Raw genomic sequence first — 17,393 nt, 5'->3', positions numbered from 1 at the left:
TGTCTAAAAAGTACATTTTTGTTTTACAGTACGCTATCTACAACAGCTTACCAACTCAGATAATGTTAATATTAATATTTCGTATAAATAAACGTGACTGTATCTACAAATCTATAAAATACAATATTGACTAGAAACATAAATGTACATGAAATCTAAAATTACATCGATACGTTTCTACCGAGATTCCTTTCGTTGATATTCTTCATGCCCATACTGAGGTCATTTGGTAACAAGTCGTGTAGAACGGCGTCACTTCTGAATATGTTCGTGGCTATTCTTTTAGCCAGTCGCTCTGATTCGCGCAAATCGTCCTCTTTCGAGTGGGATGTCAGATCAATTTCAGTGTCGCTTTCACTGTCGCTCGCTTCGTGGTTTCGTCTACGGTACGCCAGGTTTTGGGGTTCATCTATTTCTTCTCCAGACGTCCCACAGTGACACGGGTTGTTCTTTGAAGTCATCACTCGTAAATCAGTAGGTACAACTTCATTGTCGAGCTGTGGTGTCATTAATAATGGTGGGAAAGGGAAGGGTGCTTGTTGCATCATTCTTCCGTCTTCATTAGCGTAAGGCATGGGGGGAGGTATATCGTGCGGTGGGATTGCAGGCATGTTCTCAGTCATGTTCCCATTGTGGTGGTAGGTATCAGGTCGAGGTGATTTCAATTCGCCATTACTTTCCATGGCCGGTGACTCTGGCGATTCCTTAGGTGTCGGTGATTCGCCACCTTCAGGGGAGGATTCTGGTGGCTTCGTATGTCCTGTAATGAAATTTGTCATTGTTTTATTATGATAATGTTCTAAGAGTACGTCGATTAATATTTTTTTGTGGACTCTTCTCTAATTAAGTTTTTAACAGCACTTATTTTTATTGTCATTTTCGCATTAAGCATTATGAAATAGTGAACTCATATTATAGAACATACTCTAGAACTCTAATATTTTGAAGGTGTGTTCATACACACCTTGACAATAGAGCCTAGGATAAGAGAATGGAAATATTTATATTATAGAATTATAAAAGAGGATCGTATTATTTAAATACGTCATGTTTTCTTATGTTTGTTGCGCGCAGCTTGTTTTGTTTAAGAGTCGGTTTTGATGATTCTTCTACATATCGTTCCAGGCGTTGGGTTCAAGATGATCGCATTTCTATTTTATTTCATTGGACATTGTTCAGTTTTTATTTAGCGTACATTCAGGTTTTTTTTATTTTCCAAGTCGTCAGTTTTTTTTTTTTGAGAGAATATATAACTAATCTTTCATTTTATCAATCTTATCATCCGCAAAAAAACTAATCAATAAATAACCGAGGTTCAGATTAAAGAAAAAATTGGAAATTTATCTTCTACGATAACAGAAATACGAACTCAAACATTTACAATATTTGTTAACACAGGTATGCGAAGTATTTTATACAATACTGGTAACCCTTACTTACGACTCTGTGGATAAAGTACTTGAGTAAGGGTCGTGAGATCCTATCGGGAGAGCGCAGCTAACGTTTTAAATGCCTGATTTATTGATGAACATCATAAGTAAATTTAAAGCGTGTTCAACTTATTTCTAAAAACTGTAGACGTCATAAATGTCTCGCTCAGTGTTACATCGAGAAACGTTGCAATCAACATTGATCTTGATATTTTACTTTCACTTTAATAATTTTTGTAGATATTTATAACTTTAATTAATCTTTAGTGACGTTTATTAGTTATATCGTAAATTAATGATAGATCCGCATTAGAACAGCGTAGTGAAAAAACTTTAATTCCTCAAAAGGCGAGGAGGCATTGGGATTTTTTTTAAACCGATGGAATGTATTTTAATGGAAAGCTCAAGTCAAAAGAAGGCAAGTCACGCCTTGAATAGATGGACTGATGACCTGAACTACAGAAGAAAACCGAAGGATTCAAAGGGCACAGGGCAAAGCAAAGATTGATCGGAGTTGCGTCAGTAGATCTTTAAAAAGGCTGGAAGGACGATGTGATATGACTTTTTAGTATTGAAATAAAGCTGTAAATGTATTCTCAAATGTATGTACAAGATTAAAACTATTTTACACTAAAATAAACTAACCAGTAGTTATGTTAAGGGATTAAAACGTTTTAGAAGATAGATAGTTACACTAAAAGTAAATTTATTTATTTTTCAAGACCATAAATATATACTTACAAGAGCATGGTATATGATCTGTAACTTTGCTTTACACCATCAAAAAATTAAATGTAAGGTATTATTATAAACACACGAATCTCAATCAAATTTAATATCCGTTCAAGTACCGAGTTTGTTCAGTGAAATAAAAGCAAATAAAGTTGCACGTTTTAAGGATGAAAATCCGCAGTTCGTAGTATAAGGCATTTATATAATAATACTGTGGTACTATTCAAATAAAAAAAAAATGTTTTAATTATTATCTAATGAGTTTATAAAAAAAAAGCCGAGATGGCCTAATGGTTGGAACGCGTGAATCTTAACCGACGATCGTGGGTTCAAACCCGGGCAAGCACCACTGAATTTTCATGTGCTTAATTCGTGATTATAATTCATCTCGTGCTTGACGGTGAAGGAAAACATCGTGAGGACCTTCATGTGTCTAATTTCATTGAAATTCTGCCACATGTGTATTCTACCGACCCGCATTGGAGCAGCGTGGTGGAATAAGCTCCAAACCTTCTCCTCAAAAGGGAGAGGAGGCCTTAGCCCAGCAGTGGGACATTAACAGGCTGTTACTGAGTTTATAAACTAAAGTAGCAAGTAGTAGTAGTAAGTAGTAGTAAGCGCTTAATCTGTGCATATACCGTGCAGGTTGATGTTTCTCCATACTGGAAGATGAATTATAAACACAATTTAAGTTAAATTGTTGTACCGTATTTATATTTACAATCTTCGATTAAAATTCTCGCGTTTTATTCTTTGGGCCAACTCAGCTTACAGGTAATAAAAGACAATTAGTAGTCGCCAAGTGGAAATTCGACCGAAATTCAAATAAAAATGAGATCTGACATTCATTTCATTGGTATTTCATTTATTATAGTAATTCCGAAGTGTAAGCTTATATAATTTTTTATTTTTGTTCCATGCATTAATTTTTGAGTTATTTAATTTAAAATATGAAAGAAGGAAAATAATAATTTTAGCTTGGCGATCCTGATCATGTATGTAATATGATAATATTTTATTGAATATAATAGATTTTTAACATATAGTTAACATAGATTTTAGATTTTAGAACTATCTCTCCGTACATATATTAACAATGCACAACGTCAAATTCCTCCGTACGCGCCATATGCTAAGAGTGGTACAAAGTTTTCTCTTCACGTATTAATATATATATACTTCATTTCATACGAGAAATGCTGACGAAGCGATGTAAGAAAGATATAATACACAGAAAAAGAATTTAATCTGTGCAACAATTCCTAACTTTAATCATATGCATATCAGTGGCACAAAGCACTGCCAACCCCATTCAGATTACTAACTACATCCTTGACGTATGTTCAGTTGCGAATCAAAGAATAGCTTGAGAGATTAAATTTGTGCAAAATTAAAGTTAAATAAGTTTGATAAGTTTATAAAGGTATGGTGCATAATAAAAAAATACAAACTAGTACATAAATGGCAATTAAGTAAACAAATAATTTGTATATAAGCTTTCAAACGACCACAAACCTAAAAATATTGTTGATTTAATTTTAATTACGAAAAAAGATACGCAAATTTGTTAACATCAAATCGTATTTCAACTGTAAAATGGCCCCAGACACTAGATTAACAAAGTATTATAATAACATTCAGGTCAACATATGCACACAAAACTATTTAAAACGCTTAAACACATTTTATGTATTCGTTTTTAGTGTCGAAGTTGAGCCAAGTAGCGAAGAAGTTACGGAGTAGCAAAGATTATTTGGATTCGACAATTTTTTTTATGTTATAGGTAGGCAGACGGACAAACTGGCCTCCTGATGTATAGTGGTCACCACAGCTCATAGACATTGGCATGTAAGAAATATTAATCATTCCTTACAACGCCAATGCGCCACCAACCTTGGGAACGAAGATGTTATGTTCCTTGTATCTGTAGTTACACTGGCTCACTCACCCTTCAAATGGCAATGCAACAATACTAAGTATTGCTGCTTAGCGGTAAAACATGTGATGAGTGGGTGGTACCTATTCAGGTGGGCTTGCACAAAACCCTAAAACCAAGTGAAGTCCATAGAACCTTCTTCAATGAATACAATATGTTTCTTCTTTTTACAAGGACTATATTTATAAGAATAAATTATCATCATCATCATGATAAGTGTGCGTTAGCAACGATATGTAGCGTTTGCTTATAAAAATAACAAATTTCTTCGGACAAACCTGGCATGCCAAGAGGAGGTGTGCCGAGACCGAGGCAGCGCATCCTCCAAGCATCTTGTAACAGCTGCAGTCGTGCCTGCTTTCGCCATTTTGCACGACGATTTTGAAACCATACCTTAAAATTTTCTTTATATTACACATAAACAGTAATAATAATATATTTATATATAAACATGTGAAAAATATCTATATTAATACAATATTTTTTTTATTAAAGCAACGCGTGTTTATTTTTCAATTTAAATAATAATAATCGCGTTGTTGTTTGTTTTTATATATTGTTTTATTTAGTTTAAAAATAAAAACGTATGTTAAGTTCAATATTAAATTTAAATATACATACATTCCAGGGACGTTGAAATAAAAGTTAAAATAAATAATTTCTTAAGTTATTTAAACATACCTGTACTCTGGCTTCTGATAAGCTAATCCTCAACGCTACTTCTTCTCTAAGAAAAACGTCTGGGTAATGCGTCTTCTGAAACAAGGACTCCAATTCGCTGAGTTGCTGTGGTGTGAAAGTCGTCCTATTTCGTCTCTGCCGCCGTCTACCGAACATATACTCTGTCAAAAGATCTCCAGGCAACGGAGATAAATACGGTCCAGCCATTGTCAAAGTTTACGAGTTCAGTCAGTGTATCCCCAAATTATATCTCAATGTTCGATACGGAGAACTATGAATTGAATTTATATTTTAATAACATAAAAAGTATTTTTATATATATTTGTTATTATTCAACAATTTTATTACTATGCAACAACATTTTCACTATTTATTTCATACTAAAAGTTCTTATATGATACGAGAATATTGGCACTCGAACTTTGATTTTAAAAAGTCTTGCATCAGAGATGATCGTCACTACACTGTTTGAGTAAGCGAAAAAACAGTGCTATAAACTACCCTGACTCCACCCCTTCGCAGTATAATAGTCGAGTGTGATTGGCCGAACGCCCTAGGGGATGGAGGATTCAGCCAATCGTGACGTTCTCTCAGGGGTTGTGTTTAAAATAGGTGTAGATTGAGTTATGTCGTATCTGTAAATATAAATTTTGTATAAATGCGGTTAATTTCGCACTGAAACTGTTAATGAGATATTGAACGGCGTAGACTTAAGCTTTTATTCAAAGGTTTTTTGTAGCGATTACTCCGTAAAACCAACTGAATTATTATTTTTCAAATAACGAACGTTTTATTATTGGGATTTTATTTTAAGAATAGTAACATTATAACAGCTGTAACCTTGATGAAAATTAAAACTTAGGGGGAAAAATTATCATTAATATAAAATAAAATCTGTATAATAAAACGATATTTTGTTTTACTTAAATTAAAAAGTTACTATTACGTAAGATTCGTAGATAACCAAAGTGGATTTTGATTAAACTATTTATTTTTAATTAAGGGCAAAGCTTTGTACGCTTTTATTAAATAGTATTCGTGACTACATTTCTAAGTTTTCGTACACAGCTGTTATTATGCCAAAATGTGGCACACAAATATATTAAAGGAAATAGAAAACAAATAACAGTAGAAATAACTCAAACAGTTTTAAAAACTGTTAAAGCATTCAGTATAATATGCGTCTTAAACAGCGATGTAAAGGCAACTAGCCTAAAGGCATTTTCTTAATTATGTAGAGTCAGCAAAATATAATTGGCAAAGGAACGAAAACAAACAGCGAGTTCGCTAAGTGGGTTGCAGATAACGGAAACTGCGATTACGAAGAGCAAATGAATGTTACTGCCCGCACCCCGCACTCCGCTATAGGGGTGACAATTTGAAATATGGAATAAATAGTTACTGTTTAGTTCTAGTATTGCTTAAAGTGATGATATACAATTTAAATATATTCTTTTTGTTCCACAAAAGAGTCAAACACGCTGAGAATCAATTGATTTATTGTAACGAATTCCATAGGTAAAGGTGAAATAAAGTGCCAGTAAAAAAGTGGGCACAGTTTTTGATTATATATTATGAACGTATAAGATAAAAAGACATTGTCAATTAATTTTACTCGTCCAAATATTAATTGTATTTTTTATATAGAATAGGAAGGTGGACGATCATATGGGCCACCTGGTGGTAAGTCGTCATCAACGCCCATAGACATTGGGATTGTAGGAAATGTTAACCATCGCTTATATCACCAAAACACCACCAACCTTGGGAACTAGAATGTTATGTCCTTTGTGCCTGTTATTACACTGTCTCACTCACCCTTCAAATCGGAACACAACAATACCAAGTACTGCTGTTTTGCGGTAGAATGTCTGATGAGTGGGTGGTACCTACCCAGATGAGCTTGCACAAAGCTCTACCACCAGTAAAATTGTATTTTACTCTAACATAAAATTAATCAAAATAATGGAAAACAAGTATATATTTATACTTGTGTAGAAAATTCGTTTCTTATTATTATTTACCACTGAATAGCTTACCGCTAAATACTCATCAAAAGATTATTGGAAGACACACATTTCTTCAAAAATAATGAACTTTATCAAGACCTTGACTGAAGTATGGAAAGCTGTCAAGAGTTATATATATTTTTGATTAACATAAGATTATGTGCTTTTGACTGATTTGTAGCCAGCGTAAGTGTTTTCCAATGGAATGACGATTTCAACGCAAATGGAGAGTTCAGGCGCAGGACTGTTAAGTTGACACTGGCCTGTCAAGTTTAAGCATAGTTAAGTGCCATATTAAGTTTCAGCAGAAACTAGTACTTCATAAACATATCAACTAGTTTAAGAATAGATACATACATTTTAATTTCGTAACCACCGGACAGTATAACAGTATAAGATAAAACCTGAAATAACATAACGATTGATATACAGAAGGAATGTTAAGTAGACTAATAATTTAATTAAGAAAATTTAGACTTCGTTCTCCTGCATGCTGTTATCTTTCATTAAAGAAAATGATTGTTCGGATAATATTTACAAATATAATAAGCAAAATTATAGTCTTGTAATTTATCTGCCTAGTAAAGTAAGCTTACTGTAGCTATAACTATAATTCAGTCAACCCTACGAGGCGGGCGGGGCGGCCACCGCAGCACTAAACGAGTTTCCGCAAACATTTTAATGAATAACACCTCCCCACCCACTCACCCCACCAGCCTGCAATGCGCTAATTAAACATTCGAGCCATATTGTTTCAGATACGATGCTGGATTTCGTTGCCTTATAATGCTCTGATTAAATTTCGGCTTAATTAAACGATGATTAAAATAACGCGAGACGTATTAAATGTAGTTTTTTGTATATAATATTCTGAAATCAGATCAAAAATTGTTAGTTGGATATTAATTAAATTATATTTGATTAAAACATTTTAGAAATGTTAAAGGTTATCAAATGAAACAATTACTTTTATCACAATGGTGTTAATACATCAACTTCTTTTAATCAGAATTTATATCATAGATATTAAAATATAGGTAGTATAATTTTGATGTTTATTTGCAATGTTTTATATTATACATAAATAGCTTATAGATACATATACATAAGCATGTGAAAAAGCATATTTTGTATACCCAAAATATTTTTTAATTATTATGATTTAATATAATGAGTGTATAAATTTAAAGCAAGGTTATATCTCACAAATGTATTAATCTTTTATAGTTTTTCTTACCTAACACATTTTGAACATGTAGATTATGCAAAAAAAACCAACTCCAGTTAAGATTTTACACACAGAAAAATGGTAGATGTTCCAAAAGACGGTCGCTATGGACCTTGGTAATGTTGATGGCAATCCACAAGATATGCAATATTGCATATCTTGTGGATTGCCATCAACATTACCATAGGAATGCAATTCCTATATATCCATTTCCGTTATTGTTATTACGCTGGCTTATTTATCACATCAAAATATAACGCAGGTTTGTTGTTTATGTAAAGTGCTTAATGAAGTTCTTACGACCATACAATGTTTATAGTATTAGAAAACATAGTGTATGAAATCGATTGTATCTTAAGTTTTACTTAATAAATAAAAAATTGTTGTTAAAAAAATTAATACCAATCAATAAATATAAAATGGTAGAAATATTGCAGCAATCTTTAAATTCTAGATGAACTATTTATAGGAATGAAACAAAAAATGATAAAATCGGAATATAAATGTAAATGAACATGTGAAGTGGCAAGTGTCATTAACCCAGACACAATCGCAAGTAGCATTTGCGTAGAGTTGGTAAATGAAAGCACAGTCGGTATGTCGGGCAGCTCAATTAGTTAATTAATCTTTTTTTCCGCGTTAAAATAGCATTTATAAGCGAGACGCAAACCAGTGGGAAATGCCTCCCCAGTTACTTTCTTTAGGGTTGTGACTTTTTTTTTTAATTTTCATTCTGTCTTGATGTGATTTTAAATTAAAATTTTCATTTCAATTTGCTTAGCTTCGTAATTTTTTTATTATACAAGAAAGTAGAGTATTAATAAAAAAAAAAACAAATTATATAATCCAAATGTTGTTACAATAAGACGTACTGAAAATGCTTTATGTGCGTTGATTATTATTTGATGATGTGTATAACATTACATGTGTGTGTGAGTGATTTTAATAAATCAAACAGTACTTAAATCGAATTAATAAAACACGCTTTTACTTATAAATGTTGTTTAGTTGTGTGCGTGTGCTTTGTTGTCTGTTCTGTTATCATTGATTTGAAATTCGAAAGAAGTCAACATTTTTTAACTAATCACCCTTAAACGAAATTGATAGATAAAGTCGTAACTATATACATAACTATATACATACGTAATAAAATACATATATAGATGATGGTTAAAATGAGAACAAGTATTTAATAAAACCATTCAATCTTTATGGCATTATTACATATTTCTTTATGTATTATTTATTATAGCAACTGTTTAAAAATACATACATTATCATTACTAAGGCTTACGTTGCGGTTAAAATTATATAAATTTTCCACTTTAGGCACACCTAGCACATTTTTAATTTCCCCAACCGCCGAATCAGCTTACTCTGTCCAAATATAATTGGTTTACATTAGATATTCATGTAAAGATCAAATAATCAGTCCTCTCTCCAATCAGTTATAGCGGACTGTGTTAACCCTAGCGTGCATGAGCTAACAGTGTTTAGTTATTCGCCAGTAGAGCGACAGACAATGGCGCCGGGAACGTTGCTCGTGGACTAGAGCGACGCGGCTTGCCGGCAACTGACTGCTAATCAACTCACATACCTATCTCTTCAAGCTGCGTTTCCATTTGCATCGCTGCATATTGTTTATTGATTGAGCCGTAATTTACATGTGTGTGCGTGTGTTCCAAGATTATTCATAGTTAATAATATTTAAACGATACGAAATGGTTTTAGTTATGGTACCGTGGTGGCTTTAATACCTTCATACAAGTATGTGGGTGTATATATATAATTTAAGCTATTATTATAACTATTATATAAGGTTATCTATCATAGAAAGAAAAATAAATATATATAATACTGGAGTACTCGTAAAAAGGTATCTGTTAGTATTAGGCTATGATAATCATTATATAATTAGTACGCTCTAAGGTACGATTTATTTTGCCAAGTTAAGTTCTTTAATCTTTTGGGAATTTGATTTAGATGCACTATAATTTTTATAGCATAAATGTACCGAAGTAGTATCAAACGTAGAAAATTATTATAGGAAGGTCTTTTCTTAATCGAGATTTATTCAAGTGCATAAAAATCTCATGAATTTCCATAGATTTTTGGTGCTGGTGGTGGTTTGCTTTTTATATATAATATGTATGTACAGATGTAACGTCCTTTTTTATAATAAAAAATCCGAACTTGCCACGTTGCAATCATCTTGAAATAAAAATATAAACCGAAATACATATAAAAAGAATCGTTTAAATTTTCACTCAAGTTTTCTTATGTATGCTTAAAATTTACACACAGAAAACAAACGTTTTAAACATATGACAATTTTTTTTACTTTGTACTCTTTATCAACAAAGCTTTGTGTACATAAAGATGGCGTTCATTAATCAAAATATGTTATGTATGATAGAATCAAAAGGCTTGTAATCGCAGGGACGCGTCGCTTCCTTTGTCCGAACTCATTCGTTTTGTTTTAACACCCTCTTTAGCATGCGCCCATGTGCATACCTCCTTCGAGCTCCTTGAGCTGCTTGCACACTACAGCATTTTATATTCAATTAATTAAGCTTAGTACATACTGTGTATACATTTTTATAAATATATATCTTGAGAGTAATGTGATACATGTTACTTACTGCCTATCACGTCATTTAAGATTAATCTCGTTTGATGAGATATTACATAGACACGCGATATTATAACGCCTTTAATCGCTTGTTTGAAAAGTGAAAATTTCTATCTTCGTTAAAGTACATAGAAACATTTTGTATACTAAAATTATGCAAATATCGTTTGTAAATAAAGGTACGCATCTACAAAATGCTTAATTATAGATACCTCTAAAAATTATAATAAGCGGAACCAGGAACCAAGAAATTGAAGATACAATCAGTGTTTTTTTTTATTATATTTTATGTTATTATATATTACTATTTATAATGCGAATAATAAACTAAATTAAACTTAATTTTAAATAAGTTAGTTAAGTTTTAAATAAAACTTATTAAACTAAATAAAAGTTACACTGCTAGTGAAATATATTGACACTTTTTTAACAAATAATACGTATGTCTTAGATTGATATATATAATAATAAAATTAAGTGGAATAGAAGAAGAATACATTACGCACATAACCATTACAGTTAGATTAGCCATTAGATTAATTAGATTAACCATAGCCACAGATCTTACAAATAACAATCATGACATTTTAAGTTGGTAAAGGTATGCCTTTGCCTTACAACCTTTGACTTATCTATAACAAAAAAAAAGAGTTAGAACGCCTGACCGATTTTCACTCAAAATGACAATCTTTAAGACTAACCAACTATTTCTATCATAAATGTATTTTTAATACCATTAAATGATGTGATAGGCAGTAAGTAACATGTATCACATTACTTTCAAGATATATATTTATAAAAATGTATACACAGTATGTACTAAGCTTAAGCTTATCTGTGCAGGTGGGCTCTAATTCATTATCATATTCACACTCATAGACCAATAAGAACGCAGTCCATAATAATTCGAAAGAGATCAGGGCAGGAGTACGGGCGTTACGTGTTGTCCGAAACGCGGAATGTAACGTAGGCAACGCGAGATTGATCTGTAACCATTTGACCAACCAGACCAACGAGACATTTAACGTAATAAATACAATCATTTTTTTCTTAAATAATCACTTAGATTGAAGTATTTATATACACGGTATATAAAATTTATGCCACAAATATAAAAACAGGTTAAATATACATATATGCAAAGGCGGCTTTATCACTTACTGTGTTTAGTGATTTATTTTGTAACTTGTGACAAATTATTTTTTTTATGTTATATAGGCGGGCAAATGGGCCACCTGATGTTAAGTGGTCACCACCGCCAATAGACATTGGCGATGTAAGAAGTATTAACCATTCTTTAGATCACCAATGCGCCACCAACTTTTGGAAAGAAGATGTTATGTCCCTTGTGCCTTTAGTTACAACAGCTCACTCATCCTTCAAACCAGAACGCAACAATACCAAGTACTGGTGTTTTGCGGTAGAATATCTTATGAGTGGGTGGTACCTACCCAGACAGGCTTGCATAAAGCCCTACCACCTAGAAATGATAGTTCATGTTAAAATTCAACAAGAATAATAAATAAAGTATAAATATTATATTACATATTTACATACATCGCCAGATTTCTAAATACACACTGTGTTTTGTTGGTAGAGAAGTTATATAAAACCAACAGTCATTTGTTTTCACTGTTTAGCGCAGAGATTGTGCAAATTATACACTAAACAACTAAAAACAAACAATATCAAAAGCAACGTCAATATATTTATATTAGAATAATATAATATACTATTTGCCTTCGGGGCGATGCTTTTGCCTCTCCTCTTAAGGAGAAGGATTTTGGTCAGGGTGAGTTATCCAGTGTATGCGGCGTCTCAGAAGAGGGTCTTTGTAAAAACAATGATCATGCTTCACACTTGTTTGTATCTACGAGTACAACCATGATGAAAGATCTTACAAATAGCAATCAATCGGTGTAACTTTACGTTTAAATCTTACTCTAATTAATTATCTCAATAAATATATATTTATAGATACAAGAAAAATATACAAGCCCTTTTGAAACGTATTTTTATGAAATTTAAACACGCATTCCGATCCGGCAAGAAACTTTAGTAGTACATCTTACCTATTGTTAAATCAGTGTTATATTACTTTACTATACTAATGCATATTTACAATTTAAAATTCCTTTAATAGGAAAATATCTTAATAATTTATATTACGGTTAACACAAATAAAAAAAATTATTATGAACACAATACTGAACAATGTAAATCTATGACGCAATAAATATTTGATAGTTACAAAGAAGAAGTAGAGCACTGTCCAAGCTCGCTGCTTATCAACTAGTCATCATTTACTCTACCGTCAAACATGTACGTTGTATTTTTGTATTCCAGGTTGAAGATTGAGTGAGCCAGTGTCATTACGGGCACTGATATAAAAAGGCTCACCAAACGGCCGATTGATAAAAATCTGTCAAAATATCAAATGTCAAATGGACTATTTGATCCTCAGTCAATCTATTGTAATATAATAAATCGGTAATAGTTATTCCTTAGGTCCAATCGAAAAATATGTATGTAAATAATAACTATAAATATAACTCACAAGTGTGCTCAACGCCTACTCCGTCTCCGCTTGATATATTTATGATTAAGCAACGCTTCCAAAGCGACATTGTCTTTGCGAGGCCCCTCTGTGGCGCCCCATCCGTCTTGCTCTCGCGCCACTTCCCCCTTTCTTTGCAGGCACGAGATTTTTTTAATTATGACGTTGGGCCTTTTTGTCTCAACTATAACAAGTGAGCTGATGGATTTCTGGATATAATAAACGGTGGTTACAAGTTTGATTATCGTTTGATGATCATTTTAAACCAATCTCACGACGGCAATGACTTCATTATTTTCAAACAACGTAGTAAAACTTTTACAGATACAAAAATAATTAGCCGTCATTTCTGTAGGTACACGTACATATAAAATTCCATTAAATGTTACGTCATGATTCTTATTAGTTATCAGAAAGTGTTAAAAAAGAATAAATAAATTTCCATTTATTTATTCTTTTTTTTTCAATCTGCAATCAAATAATACTTCAACAGTAAATAAATGAAACGAGAGAAAAAAAATTAAGATAGTTCGACATGAAGCTACGGCGGGCCGCGGGCGGGCGGCGCGCTCACGGAAGTTCTGATTATGTAGAGGAATTAATTTTCAGGCGCGACGAAACTGTACAGTAGTCTGTAGTGCGGGGACGAGGGCGCCGGGGGGCGGAGGGGGCGAGGGGAGTGAAACAAAACTACGTCCGCACCTGCACAACGTAATAACTGCGAGCAAATCCGTTTGCTAGTTCCCGTCAAAGAGTAAATTAGTTCACAACTGCAGATTGCTTCTGCTTTCCCGTCTTTATTTTGTATTAAGATTTTATGTGCCCCTTATTTATGTAATTATTTTTCTTAATGTTTATTTATTTTTAAAATGAATCGAAACATAAATTAATTTTTGTAGGTGACTGTTACCCGCTGACTTCACTGGTCGTGATTTAAGAAGTATCCCATGAATATGTCATATTCCATGATATAATTGACTTTTATAACAACTATCATAATAATCCAGCTGATCAATTTGTAACAGACATACAAACTTACGCATTTTAATTATTATTAAGATACTATATTAAATAATTGCATCGGGTTGCATGGTCATAAGAATAAAATAAACCTTTGGCTTAAAACTACTTAAACTTAATTATTTTTTATAAAGATAATAAGATCTTTTTGCTAAGCTAGACTAGTAGTATGAGCAGTATTTTCATAATTAATATAAGTATATAATTAATAACTGTGTTACAATATTTTTAGTGACTCAGATCACGCACATCTTTAAATTTTCTTTGCAAAAATCTATGTGGTTATATTTTTAATTATTTTAACTTTTTAATATCGATATCAAATTAATTATTAATATTATGTTTTTTTACAGATAATTACAGTACAAAGATGCGACATGATTAAATGGCCATGAACAACATGCCAGCTAGTGAGGGGCCAGGCTTCTTGCCTTTGTGAGTACCTCTCGACATGCTATTAATATGAAAACAATTCGTCCCTCGCCAGTTACGCGTTTTATACACTGGCGACCATTTTATTTGCACTACTTTATTTTAAAGGTGATGCCCAATTCACAATAAAGTTTTTATCAAATATATTTTTTTATCAAATAATCAATATTTCATCAAATATACCCGATTATTATTTGTAATTTTTTGAAGTTTATAAACGCGTTGAGAGTATAATTTTACCGAGTAACGGAAATGACGTCAAAAATGACGGTGAAGTTAGTTGCGAAATAGATCTATGTGTTCACTTGTCAACAACTGCCAGAATATGTATGCGAAAAAACCGAAAATCAATTACTTTATAGTTAGTTAACTATCAAACTCATACTACGAAGAACTATAATTTATAAACTTTTAATACGCGTACCTAAGTATACGCAGATCTTTTAATTTATGATGTAATATTGTATTTATTTTGCATTTATTTATGAATGCTAGAAGTGTGTACGTAAATAAATTAAACAATCCCTATTTAATCAAATCAACACATCTCAAGTGAATACATGTTGATTGAATTTCGCTCACTATGACGTACGTCTGGACTAATCAATTACGCTGGAGATATTACACTTGTATATATATGTATGTAATTGTGATTACAACATATGTATGTAAGAGCCGAGATGGCCCAGTGGTAAGAACGGGTGAATCTTAACCGATGATCGTGGGCTCAAACCCGGGCAAGCACCACTGAACTTTCATGTGCTTAATTTGTGATTGTAATTTATCTCGTGCTTTACGGTGATGGAAAATAACGTGAAGAAACCTGTATGTGTCTAATTTCACTGAAATTCTGCCAAGTGTGTATTCCACTAACCCGCATTGGAGCAGCATGGTGGAATAAGCTCCTCCTCAAAAAGACAACCTTCTAATCTTTTTGAGGTCTTTAACTCAGCAGTGGGAGATTCATAGGCTGCTACGGTAACGGTTTATTGGCATAATGCTATAAGACCACAATGCGAATAGTATTGAGTATATAATTAATTTTATTGCAGAACTTCAGAGTCCGCAACCTGTTAAGCTAGCTAAGACCACAAAGTTACAGTTATTCATATTAATTAGCATATAATATCTATATAGTTTCTTAGGTCTTACTAAAATAATCCAAAAAGTTTTAAACAGTATGGCGTGTATAAAATGTTATTTATTAATTTTAGGGAAAAAAAATAATTCTTTGATGTGTACGTATTTTTGTTGTCTATAGAAACAGCTTTATGTAACAAAGTCGAGACAGATAACACCAGTTCGCGGTAGTCTAGAGCGTGCATTAGAGTAACCTGACCTTAATATTAAAATGAATTAGAAAAAAAAATCTATATATAAAATTTGATCATATATTATATGCCACATGGTGTTCTACCAACCCGCATTGGAGCAGCGTGGTGGAATAAACTCCAAACCTTCTCCTCAAAAGGGAGAGGAGGCCTTAGCCCAGCAGTAGGACATTAACAAGCTGTTACTGTACTGTTATATAAATAAAAATAATTGTAAATAAATATATGTTTTCTTCGACACTATGTATTACACATATCGTACTACCCGTACACGATATTTGCGCCCGCAGTGTACGCTAAGCGATCCCCAAAGACTATGCATATGCGCACTGCTGCAATCAGCGATTGCTGCCATTGTGGCGCAGATTAAAATTTTAGGGTTCACCCGCTAATGTGATTGCACTCTTTTCTCGCAACGGAACCAACCGGCTCATGCTATTAATCGCTATTATAGGGGCGGTGTGTTATTTTTAATCACATTCGAAAATTGACGGTTGTCATAAAGGGTATTTTGATGTAATCTGAAATTAATCTGCTTAAAAAATATTAATATCATTGATTAATTTTTATGATTATTAATTTGAAAGCAAGTTTTATTATTTGCAAAGATTTCGCGTTTTAAAATATTTATTGTTTTATTTTATAAACATTATTTTTATAAAATTCAATCTTGTATCATATCCATTGTTGTAATTTGATTTTCTTTTGAACGTATACAATTATTACACTAATTTTCTTAGTTTATAGAACGCCTGATTATTTCTAACAATTGTATATTTTTATAACAGTTACATGAAATAACTTACATAATAAAACGGATCAAATGATAATAAACTTCACAACAAGCATCCCCGAGTAAACTTTTTAATTTGAATTTCCATTTTTCAATAGCGGAGAGATGATTGAATACACAAATTGATTGCACGGCGCGCATTGTCGGCTATCGGCTCGCAAAGTTGATTAAAATGTCTACCCCCTCACCCCTCCTTCCCTCGATCACCATCCACCACTACTTCATTAATCTGATTTGTTTATGGTTTAATTGTTTGTATATTTGAAATGTTTGTACATTTTACAGAATAACTAACACTTGTATTTATCTGTACAATAATATTATTTCGGAAACGGATTTTAAATAAATAGTACCCAACAATAAAAAATAATTCATAAATAACTCCAGGTATTTAATTCCAGGTACTCTTTTAAGAAATTACTTTGGAATTATTTCAAATTTGAATGTAAAACGAAATAACTATTACTTTATTTTACCCAGTGAAATATCATTTAACATTTTGTATAGCCAGTCTAGATTAAAGTCAATATTAATCTGTTCAGGTTGGTAGGGTAAGTGAGCTAGTGTATCTTTCATAATTGGCAGAAATTCATCTTGGATCCCATGACTTGC

General features: G+C 32.3%; 1 protein-coding gene across 1 annotated transcript; it reads right to left on the bottom strand.

The window, feature by feature from the left end:
- Positions 1 to 35: 35 nt before the first annotated feature.
- Positions 36 to 5,072, bottom strand: LOC126774228 (retinal homeobox protein Rx3). Its single transcript, XM_050495649.1, has 3 exons — positions 4,780 to 5,072; positions 4,377 to 4,491; positions 36 to 760 (listed from the first exon to the last, which is right to left on the bottom strand). Exons 1-3 carry the CDS (start codon positions 4,984 to 4,986, stop codon positions 162 to 164), a joined length of 921 nt encoding a protein of 306 aa, XP_050351606.1. The 5' UTR covers positions 4,987 to 5,072; the 3' UTR covers positions 36 to 161.
- Positions 5,073 to 17,393: the final 12,321 nt, after the last annotated feature.

Source organism: Nymphalis io, chromosome 16, assembly GCF_905147045.1.
Source record: "Nymphalis io chromosome 16, ilAglIoxx1.1, whole genome shotgun sequence".
Taxonomy (NCBI): Eukaryota; Metazoa; Arthropoda; class Insecta; order Lepidoptera; family Nymphalidae; genus Nymphalis; species Nymphalis io.
The sequence above is the reverse complement of the archived record's forward strand: the minus strand, read 5'-3'. Positions and strand labels throughout refer to the sequence as shown.